General features: G+C 42.3%; 1 protein-coding gene across 1 annotated transcript in view; it reads right to left on the minus strand.

The window, feature by feature from the left end:
* Positions 1 to 12,301, minus strand: part of Fur2 (furin-like protease 2) — a 147,831-nt gene that overhangs the window by 81,761 nt on the left and 53,769 nt on the right. The window contains exon 2 of the mRNA XM_067136712.2: positions 8,264 to 8,436. Coding sequence (XP_066992813.1) covers positions 8,264 to 8,436 — 173 coding nt within the window. The remainder of the gene's footprint in view (positions 1 to 8,263; positions 8,437 to 12,301) is intronic.

Here is a 12,301-nt window from a genome sequence, read left to right on the forward strand (position 1 = left end):
ACAGGCCATCCGTGATTTTAAACCTCCTAAGGACATCAAAGGTATCGCTAGATTCATTGGTATGGTGAATTTCTTCAGGAAGTTTATTCCTAACTTCGCTAATAGAGCGGCGCCCTTAAACCTTCTTCGTAGGAAAGGCATCAAATTCGAGTGGGGACCTTCTCAACAAGCCGCTTTTGAAGATCTTAAATTAGCTCTCTGTAATGCCCCTGTACTTGCTATGCCTGATTTCTCGAAGAAATTCATCGTCCAAACGGACGCGTCGTCGTCAGCTGTAGCTGCAGTCCTTCTTCAAGAGACTGAACTAGGGAGGCGTCCCATCGCCTATGCATCTAGGACTCTATCGGCTCAAGAAGCCAAGTATTCCATCTATGAGCTCGAAGGGTTGGCAGTCTTATTCGCCTTAGAAAAGTTCCGTCTCTATCTGGAACATGTCAAATTCGACCTGGAGACAGATAACCAAGCCTTAAGCTGGGTCTTAGGTAGACCGCGTCGTACTGGTCGTATAGCCCGTTGGGCCATCCGTATTTCTGCCTTCCAATTCGATGTACGACATATCAGAGGTACTGAAAATGTTGTGGCTGATGGACTCAGCCGTATGTTTTCAAACGAGGTCGAGACCCATGAACCTGTCGACAGTTCATCACCTTCCGAGTCCATACTATCTGAGGTTAATGCCATCCTAACAGATGCTCCCATGCTCTTTAGGGATATCGATAAATACCAACGTGAAGATCCGACGCTGGGTCCGATAATGGAAACCCTTTCTTCTGGGGAACATGTCGTCCCTTATGTTCTGAGGAATGGTGTTCTATGTTGCCCTTCGAGGCATGATAAGTTGATGAAAGTTGTTGTTCCAGCGGTTCTTGTACCTATGATCTTCAAATACTATCATGAGACCCCATTGGGGGGGCATCTTGGAATCTTTAAAACCCGTGAAAAGATTCGTGAAATGTTCATATGGAAAGGTATGGACGGTGAAATTCGGGAACTCGTAAAAGCTTGTAAATCTTGTTTGATCAGTAAACCCACCATGTCCACTAAAGTAGGCCTTTTGTCTTCTCATCAAGCGTCGCGCCCCATGGAACGCCTGTATATTGATTATGTGGGACCCTTCCCCCAGTCAAAGGGCAATGCCAACAAGTTCATCTTTGTGTGTGTAGATGGTTTTACAAGATTTTCCTGGTTATTTCCGACTAAGCTGGCTACCGCTCAGTCAACCATTACTTGCTTAAATTCCATTTTTGCTTCTTTTGGTCCGTGCCAATACATTGTATCTGATAATGCTAAAGCTTTTACATCAAATCTGTTTCGTAAATTCTGTTTTGACTTGTCCATCTCTCATGTAACTACATCTGCTTATTACCCTCAACCATCTCTGGCTGAACGGGTTAACCGTAATCTCAGGTCCGCACTTATTGCCTATCATCATGAAGATCATTCTAGGTGGGACACGTCCCTGCATTGGTTAGCTTTTGCTTTGAATTCGGCGGTTCATGAATCACACAAATTTACTCCAGCTTCTTTGATGTTTAAGTTCGTTCCCAACACGCCGCTCTCTAACCTCTGGTCTCTGAATGACATTCTGCCCGAGACAATAGATCCGGATAACATTAAAGATCTTTGGAAGAAGGCTAAAGCCAATCTTAAAGTGTCTCATGAAAAGGTTAGGGAAAGGTATGATCGTGGACGGAGACCCACCACTTTGAAGGTAGGTGACCAGGTTATGGTCAAAAATTTTGTTCCCGCGGGCAAGCTTGTCCCCAGATTTCATGGGCCTTGTATCATTCTCGATTTTCTTACGCCGGTTACCTTATTGCTAAGTAATCCAGCCACCGAGAGGATATTTAGAGTTCACCTGTCCCAGGTGAAACCGGTGTAATTTCTGTGTTAACTTGCTTCATATTATTTTGAAAGGATATGAAGGTTATATTTTTTTTTGAGTTTCACTTTTAAGGCATTCTGCCCCTTCTGTAATATTTTGGTTTTAGATGTAAGCCTTGTGTAAAACCTGCCCCGACCCGTTAAACTGCCATCCTGTTCTTGCCACGGCCATTACCACGCTCCCGTCTCCTGCTCCACCTTACACTGTGGCTTCATAATAGTAAATGCCATGGATATCTACACGCCGCTGGCCCCTCAACCTCTCCACAAGCCTGTACCCTCAAAGAAGATGATAGTCCAACACAATTCTGCCGCCTAGCTTTAATGTTTCAGCGCCCCCGCAGCCGCGCAGCGCCGTGCAGCGACTGGGGAGGGGGATGGGCCCCCTCCTCTCCAGCGAGGACGACATGTGCACGGCGAGCCGGAGCTCTCCTCCCGGCCAAGGCTGATGTGCGGCGCACGACCTGCTACATGCCCGCAGCCTGTATCTGTTCACCGCGGGCGCGGCGTACTTCAACACCTCTGCTCCCCTCATAGTGCGGGCGAGCGGTATCTCAGGGTACTTGAGGGGTCCGAGCGGCCTCCGTTGGACGCAAGCTGCAACGGCCGGTCTGGCCATCCGACTCAATCTACATCAACTACATGGACAGTCACCATAAGCAATAACTACACTTGGGAATTCAACAACAATATTTGGTGGACATTGCAACATTTTTCTTCACCTTTAAGTATTAAAAGTTTATCTTCAGAAATTCAAATTCTACAAACATAAAGACTTTCATTCACCTGCAACAACAACATTTTGAAACTGAATTAAGAAATCTTGTAAATGCTTCTGCTATCTATCTTCGTATCAACATCATTACTTGGACTTTGTTTCAAACTGATTTCATGTGTCACCCCTGGAGGAACTTTTGGGGGGGGAGGTCTGTACCGGGCGGTACACCTCTACACCGTTTATTTAAAAGTTGCGCCAGTTGAAACTCCTCTTCTGGAGGAAGGTTGAACTTTATCTATTCTATTAATTCTCTACTTTCTCAGAAGATGTCACCACGTGGAAAATTTTGAGTTTTTGAACTGTGTCACTTTTGATGTGTTTTTGTTTCGCTTGAAGTAAGAAGTGTGAACTTTATCTTCTAGAGGACACTACTGAAGATCAACAATAGCGCACCCTAGTGCGGAGTCAAAGAACTATTTTGTTGGAGAAATTTTTATTTCAAAAGTTTGTTTCTTGTTAAATTTCTTTCTGTTATTGTTTAAGTTGGCTGTATACCCCTCTTTTTCCCCTTGTTTTAGATTTATCCAATCCCGAATTTCTTTTAGTAATTTCTGACCAATCTGGTGTATCTTCCCCCAACTTGTATCTGTTGCGGGGTCCTATCCAATAAAAACATTGTGGGCGGGTGTTTTCATTCCCCTAACGCCTAGAAACTTCCGCGAGAGTATTTAAACTGCTGATTTTGGGGTCTCCGGGCCACTTCTGTTCCATCTTTCAGTGTATTAAGTACATAGCAGGAGGCGGGAAGCGCCTCTTTCTTCTTCAGCCGTTCAACACCAGGTAATGGCCTATTAATAACTTCCTTTCTTGCTAGGTCGGCAGTTTAACACTCGCGGCGGGTTCGAAGCATTTCCATCATGTAACCTTTTCCCAAAATGTAATTACTCTTTTCATCTTTTTCTTGTAAAGCTACATATTGGGATAGAGAGTGCTAACCCTCTCGAGCTCCCACTCACATTTGTTTTGAGGTGAACTTATTTTCTCAAACTATTCTTCGTTTATGTAATGTAAAGTGTTCTTCTCTAAGTCACCTCTGTAGTATGGGATTAGCCCTTGCGTTAGCGGCCCAGAGCCAGATTAGGTTTTAAAAACAAAGTGTATTAGGAGTGCAAGATCGCCTCCTCTCAAATTGTTATTTTAGAGGTCATGTAATCAACCTTCTTTTCATGTAATAGACCTCCGTAGGTTGGGTATTTTACCCCTGTGAATACGTCCTTGGAGGACAGCTTGAAGGTAGAGTTTGGTGTGGCCTTGTGATACGCTTACAATTTTGAGAGCGGATCGCTCTTTGAAATTCGTTTCTGTATGCCTCGTGCAGGCTTTATGTGTAATGTTTGGAGCCAGTGCTCCTGGGCATGAATGGGGTTTTCTGCCCCTTGGCTAAAATTTTTTTTGGAGTAAGGCGGGGCTGATTGCCCAAGAGTTATGAAGTAAGGGCACTGAGCCCGAATCCAGTAATATTGTGCCTACATTTTTGCTACTCTGTACCTGTTATGATTGTTATCTCTTGTTTTTGAAAAGAAAATATAACCTAGTTAAATTTTAAATTAATTTTACATTGCACGTTAATTTCGTAGCTTGAAACCCATTCACACCCGCACCTTCTTTCACCTCTACCTACCACGGATATCTCCGTAACAACCATAATTCCCTTAATTTTGAACACAGAATCATGAAATGTGTTGCAAAAGTTGTATGTACCTTCATTAAAGATATCAATATAGAGATTATCACTTTTAATATACAATGACTGAGCAAATGTCATGGGATAGCGGAGCACTGATGCGCAGGTGTGTTGTCTGCGCACCACACGCCCCCTGTGCCAGCGGCAGTTGTATAGGAGACCTTGTGAGCAGTGGCTGTGCATGTGACAGGTGTAACATGGAACGTCGTCGTGAGCTGACACCGTTCGAATGGGATATGGTGGATGGGAAGTGCGATTTCGGAAGTGGTGCGGGAATTCGGCTTCACGCGATCAACCGTATCCAGGGTGTATCGTGAATGGTTGAATGCGGGTGTCACCGTCCACAACAGACGAACGACCGGCCGTCCACCCACCCTCGATGACCATGACCGGCGACATCTGAGACGGATTGTCAATAGTGACAGACGGGCAACCGTGCAACAAATCACGGCTCAATTCAACACTGGCCGTGCTAGACACATCTCCTAGTGGACAATCCGTAGGAACATGGGTTCTATGGGGTATGGGAGCCGGCGCCGCACACGGGTCCCACTGTTAACCCAACGTCATCGGGCACAACGACGCGCATTTCTCGTCAGTCACCAGGGATGGACACTGGAACAATGGCGTAACGTGATATGGTCGGACGAATCACGATTTCAACTGCACCATGCCGATGGAAGGCACCGTGTATGGCGCAGACCACATGAAGCGATGGACCCCGCCTGCCTCGAAGGTTGGTCCAGGGCGCTGGTGTCTCTGTTATGGTCTGGGGTGCATTTTCCTGGTATGGAATGGGCCTCCTAGTTGTTCTGGGAGAGACTTTGAATTTTACGCGGTATGTTGAGCTGCTCGGAGACCATCTCCACCCATTTTTGGCCTTCCAGCGCCCAGACGGTTCTGCGGTGTTTCAAGATGATAACGCGCCGCCACATCGCTCCCACGTCGCCCGAGAATGGTTCCAGGAACATGCAGCGGAGATCCAACGACTGCCATGGCCACCCAGGAGCCCCGATATGATCCCTATCGAGCATATCTGGGATGTCCTGGAACGCAGGCTCCGTGCCATGGATCCTGCACCCATGAACAGACCAGCATTGGCAGCCGCTCTGCAAACGATTTGGTGTCAGCTGCGTCCAGAGGACTACCAGGGACTTGTCGACTCACTTCCACGGCGTTACACTGCAGTTCGCAGGGCCAGCGGAGGCCCCACACGCTATAAGGTGACTATCCCATGACATTTGCTAAGTAAGTGTATATATGCCTGCCTTCTTAGCCATTCATTTAAAAAAGGTCATCATATGACACTGTTGCTATGACGATGAAACTGTGACAGATTTAAGATAATAAGTCAGAGATGAATATAAAAAGTTTTAAAAGAGGACTCTCACTAAAAAGGTGAAAAAAATTGAATTTAGTACCATACTTCATTTTAAAAAGTTGCAACAAACCTTCAATAAAGTGAGAGTCCACCACTATTTATTTTACCGGGCGAGTTCGCCGTGCGGTTAGGGGCGCGTGGCTGTGAGCTTGCGTCCGGGAGATAGTTGGTTCGAACCCCACTGTCGGCAGCCCTGAAGATGGTTTTCCGTGGTTTTCCATTTTCACACCAGGCAAATGCTGGGGCTGTACCTTAATTAAAGCCACGGGCGCTTCCTTCCCCTTCCTAGGCCTTTCCTATCTTATCGTCGCTGTAAGACCTATCTGTGTCGGTGCGACTTAAAGCAAGTAGCAAAAAAACCTATTTATTTTGTTCCTTAAAGCCTATTGATTTTTATCTACTAATGCAATTTCTAACTCTTAAGACTTAGTGGTACATGCTTTTGTGAATTTAGATCATCGTACAATATATACATCTGCCAACATTTGAGAAATATTAACGAATGAGAAATAGTTCATATCCAGCATTACATGTAGTAAATAAAACTGTGCTTCCGTATCATATTTAATAACTGTTGAAAAACAGAGAATTTTTTTCTGTAAAATCAGTTATTCTGAATTTTCATTTGACCAAACTTCTATAATTATTCTCCTCAATAAAATGTGTTGAAGAATCGTAATAACTATGGATAACATACTGTTTCAATGTTGTCTGCTGCTCAAATGAACGTAACTAACTAAGAATAGTGAAATCATGGTGGGCAGCATTGTTTAATTTGACATGGAATGAAATTTAACTCTTTAGTAACGAGATCAAATTTCTGCAAAATTGGCACATATGATGTAATGTGAATTTAACACAAATTATATTTAACTAGACTTATTTGAAAGAGAGTAATGACATTTGTTATAATATTTATCTAGCCCATCAAACAAGTTTAGTAAAAACAAATCCTGCATTCATTTTTACAGTACGTGTTAAAATGACACCATTTCTTTCATCTTCCATTTTGTCACACTATCGCCCAGCTGACTAGGTTTGCAGGCCTACCCAACTAATTTCCTAGCTCAGCTGTAACAGTAATTACACACTGTATAGCAGCGAGCAGTCTGTACATTTCATAGTGCAGAGATTCACTTCCTTCCTTCATTCCTTCCTTCATGTTCATATATTTTTTGCTACAGGACATCACACCTCTGGCCGAAAACAAGCTTTGGCTGTAAAAGCCACTTTGTTGTACACTGTAATATCAATTTCCATTATACATTTTGATGTGGTTGTATCCATTAGCAAAGGCTAATGAAGTTGCTTCAATAAACCATGACATGGTATAAATGGTGCTACAAAAATCTGCTGACAAAGGGAAAATGAGGTATTTAGAAAATTAACCTCTCATGCTAGTGCATGTTGTACACAAGTAAAAGGGGTGTAACTAGATTAGCATGGAAACAATACAAAATATGATTAATGGTTTACATTCATACCAGCCCAGAACAGAGTTAATAGTTCAAAACACTTAACAATGAATGCACATGTGTTGTACCATTTGTTAGGATTCCACTTCTGTAACTATCTCACTGAATTGGATACTCAGTCATGTATTATCTGCTCATTACAAATGCACAGCTTCACTGTAATTCCTTCCTAAATATCTTGTCTTTTAATTATAATGCAGAACTATACATTAAATTACTACAGGGATTATACACAATATTCTTCCATCAACAGTCTCAATGTACCCTGGTCTTTCCTCAAGTACTTTGGGTCGGCAAAACATGTGGATTAAGCCGAATTTTACGGCCGGATGCCTTTCCCCATAGCTTACAAAACTGACATCCTTATTCCTGGCTTTGATAGATTTGTGCAAGGCCGAATTGGGTAATGAAAGGAAGAGATATCACCAGAGTGCAGGCAAGTGAAATGGAATTCTTGAGGAGCAAAACAGGAAAACCACAAGAAGAGAGAGAGAGAGAGATGAAGTGTGAGGGAGGTACTGAACGAGGAACTCTTACAAGAGAGAACAGAGAAATGTCATGTAAGATGGTATGGGTTTGTTAAGCGATTGGAGGACTGAAAGATACCCAGAAGAATGCACGAGATGGAAGTGAGCAGGAAGTGTCGACGGTGAGCGCTAGCGGAATGACAAGAAACGATGGAGCGGCTTATATTCCAAGTAGGCCCGGCCAGTGGATGGGAACTGTACTAGATGATACTGATCACGCATGGCTTGTAACAGGCTACACTGCTCAGTGTTCAATGTGGTTAACCAATCACAAAACGGCCTGAACTGACAACACACAATCTACAACAAATTCGGACAGCTAAAAGCATGGACAGCAATATACCAGTCCATAACTTTTTTGTTCTCAATCATACAGAGCAGTATAATAAAAAATGGTTCATTCCACACAAAGGACAGATTTTAATTTGCATAAAGTTTATCGCAAAATATTAATTTCCATACCATCACTGGGCTGTCTCTTCAAAATTTCCCACGATCGAAATACACAATGTTGATCAGGAGATATCTACTCACGCTAGTTACGCCGTAGATAAACGCTCGTCGGGCTAGCGGTCCGGGACCATCTACTGTCTTGCCGTCGTCCTCAGGTCCCCAAGACGCGCTATAGATGTCGATGTGTTCAGGGTTGAGGCCAAGAGCGCGCGCCTCCACGGCGTCGTTCACGGTGCCATCCAGCATTCGTACGCCTGAAACATAGAGGTTAAGGAAGACATGAGAACATGCCACAGACTTCTTTAAGTAAACATATATTGTATTTATCCTTTAAGAATTACAGTTCATACTCCAACCTATACACTGGCTAATTATGATGGAAAATGTATTTCCCAAACTACCGAGACACGCTGCAGAACTAACGACGCTAGGACTACGATCAAAGTACATGACCGCCATTATCAGGATTGAGTGGGACCAGGTAATTCAATACAAACAACAGCACGGAACTGTCCACGATTTCAGGACACCCGAGTATCAAAATGCCTGTAAACTTATCCATAACAGCTGTCGTCCTTTAAACATCGGACCCAGTTGGGGTAATCAAACTGTGAGCTTACATGGGGAGATGGTGGATTCGAACCCCACCACCGTTCAACCCTGACGATGGCTTTCCATCGATTCCCATTTTCACACCAGACAAATGTTGGGACTGGGCTTTAATTAAAGGCCACGGCCTTAAAGGCCCTTTCTCATCCTTGCGTCGCCGAAACCTTACATGTTCTGGTGCGACATTAAAATAGTGGCAAAACAAGAAAAAAATCTGTTTCGCATACCAACACATCAGTCCACCAATTCTGAAAATAATGGAATGTCAATGTATCCTGCGTTGACACAGTACAGTGAAGACGAAAACTGAGTCAATATCATTCACAGTCCTGCTCAGAGAAACGGCCGGGAATAACAAAAAGGATATCTCCGATCTTGTCAGTAACAAAACAACTACTACAGACAAGAATTTCGAACACATGTACACAGAGGAAGCACTGGAAGTGTCGAGCAATAGAATGTGAACATGTTGACCACCGAACTAATTATGTGGTTGTATCTCGCAAGTGATACACAGTGAGACAAATTTATAGCCGCCAATAAATATGTTAATCGCGTTTAAAACGAGCCAATGATATGGACTGGAACAATACTACAGATAGCCTCACTCAGCCATGCAAAACGAAATAAGGGCAACTGTACACACCTAGTTTAGCGGGCTTTAAATTTGATACTGACATGTTATTGATTCTATTAGTATTTACTGTTCACTCTAGCGCGATTAGCATAGTTTATAATATTCGGGGGTGGTGAAGGGCAATTCATGTATCATGCAAGGCTAACGTGTCTAGCAGACAAAGCATACTGGGGCAAACGTCCAGTAATGGTAGCGAGTCCTAACATATCAACAGTCTTCGGTAGAGAAAATCTAGAACTTGAAAAAATTAACAGTCAAGAACGTTCTTCACCATTGAAGAAAGTGTTCGAGTATTACATTTCTGTCTGACGAAGCGTTCCTAGTTGTGTAGGAAGCCTCGGATTCGATCACCGGATCTGCAATTAATTTAAAACTAGTTTAATATTTTTTGGGGGGGGGGGAATAAGAGTGACATAGTTTGAATCTCTTTGTACAGTACTAACTAATAAATTAAATTACTACCAAACATCCATTTGTTATCAAACCTTTGTGATTTTATTGTACTTGTGCACGGTTTCGAGTCTCCGTTAAACGCACCATAACCATTACTTATTATACATATCATGTTAAGCATATAATATGTAACAGTAAACACAACTGGGAATGATCATGGTGATCATGCTCCGACTGCACAAGGGAACTACAACCCTGCTTTCCTAGCCTTTATCACTTTCCTGACGAATGCAGAGTTTGGACTGGTAAAGACTTACTATGTGATATCTTTGTGAACGATACTGATACAACAAAGGTCTATTCTGCAGAATCTACTAAATGCGTAGCGTAAATGATTGAAGGGCTCGCCTGCTATGCTGAAGATTGCAGAATCGAATTGCTGTGCATTTAAGAATTCTTAAATAGGAGAGCCTCGAATCAGCAGATTTATTAGTTCGTTAAAAATCCCTTTTCAAGGCAAAATTCTGACAATATGGCGTCTCAAAATCTACAGCAATTGAGGGAACATTTACCATAATCATTACCATCTGGTAGAAACGTCTCTCTCTCTCTCTCTCTCTCTGTCTCTCCCCCCATCAAGTTCATTTCAGAGTGACAGCTTGTGCCTTATAAGTTTCATGATTTCCCTCTAGCTGTGCCTTCTCTGATGACGAAAACAACTGTCTTTTAGCAGTTCTGAAATCTCCTATGTTCGTATAAAATCAATTTTTCTGTGAACGAAAAGAGTTTTCGTCAAAGTGATCATATGTTCTTCGTAGCTTTCAGAGTTTTAGTAAGATTATCTTTTGTACAGACTAGTTTCAACTTACACGAAGTAAACAGACCAGGAAAGGGTAACGCTGACGCTGAATCAGAATTATTTGATAAGATAATCAGCTATGTGGGAAACGATATGGAAAGGAACGTTATTGTAGCGGGTGATTTCAATTTGCCAAATGTCAATTAGGAAGGTAATGCGAACGACAGGAAGCATGACCAACAAGTGGCAAATAAGTTAATATGGGAAGGGCAGGTGATTCAGAAAGTGATGGAACCAACTAGAGGGAAGAACATTCTGGATGTGGTGCTGGTAAAACGAGATGAGCTCTATAGAGAAACCGAAGTAATAAAGGGTATTAGTGATCACGAAGCTGTTTTTGATGTAGTTAAAAATAAATGTGATAGAAACGAAGGTATTACAATTAGGACTATTAGGCAGTACCATACACCTGATGAAACAGGCATGGGGAAGTTTAAAAAAGTAACTATGATCGGAGGAAAACGGTAAATAAAAATGTAAACGGACTCTGAGATGGGTTTAAAGCAACTGTTGAGGAATGTGAAAACAGGTTTGTACCATTAAAGGTGGTAAGGAACGGTAAAAATCCACTATATTATAACAGAGAAATAGAGACTGAGAAAGAGGTGCAGGTCGGAAAGAAATAGAGTTAGAAATGGCTGTGGAAGTAAGGAGAAATTGAAGGAACTTACTAGAAAATTGAATCTAGCAAAGAAGTCAGCTAAGGTTAACATGATGGCAAGCATAATTGGCGGTCATACAAATTTAGTGCAGAAACAGGTTCCAAGAAGAATATTCCAGGAATCATTAATGAACAAGGGGAGTGTGTATGCGAGGATCTTCAAAAGGCAGAAGTATTCAGTCAGCAGTACGTAAAGATTGGTAGTTACAAGGTTAATGTCCAGATAGAGGAGGGCTAATACTAGAGAAGTATTGAAATTTACGTATGATATCAACAGCATTTGAATCGTTTGTTGCAGAAACAGCGCTTCTCCACTTTTTGACACTATATGAGTTATTAATACTGCCATGATTAATGCACGAAGGGCTACCATTTTGTGCAGAAAAAAACACTTCTACCATATTATCTCTGCTTGTCAGTCGCGAACGAAAGTTTCCGTTTTGTGCAGAAAGAACACTTATCACGGAGAGGTGTTGTTTTTACTTCAAACTAGCCCGCTTCACAAAGTAGTTGTGTCAGTTCTTTCAGCTTGAGTCGCTAGGAAGAGGTCTGAAAAGAGATGCAAAAGTCGCGTTTCATATAAATCAATTTATGCAGTTTCAGTATGAGGCAAATCATGTCTTAGGAAAATACAGTACTGATGGACTGTGCGTTCATATTTTCAAGTTGCTTATTTCTGCAACCCGTCTCCCTGTGTTACCAACTAGACTTGCTTATCCACAAGGCTGTGTTCCATTAAATGAAAAGAAATTAGCAGACATAAAGAAGTTGGAATCTTACATACCAGAAGAACACCATGAGTTTTATAATGAACTGTTTGCATGGACAACATCAGCGCAATAGAAGTGAGAAGCATTGTTCAAAGATAAGAGACTTACATGTTACTTGTATTATATTGTGTTGTTTTGTTTTATATATAAACTTTGGAAAGGGACATAAAAGGACTATTCTTCTGTTTAT

Source organism: Anabrus simplex, chromosome 1, assembly GCF_040414725.1.
Source record: "Anabrus simplex isolate iqAnaSimp1 chromosome 1, ASM4041472v1, whole genome shotgun sequence".
NCBI lineage: Eukaryota > Metazoa > Arthropoda > Insecta > Orthoptera > Tettigoniidae > Anabrus > Anabrus simplex.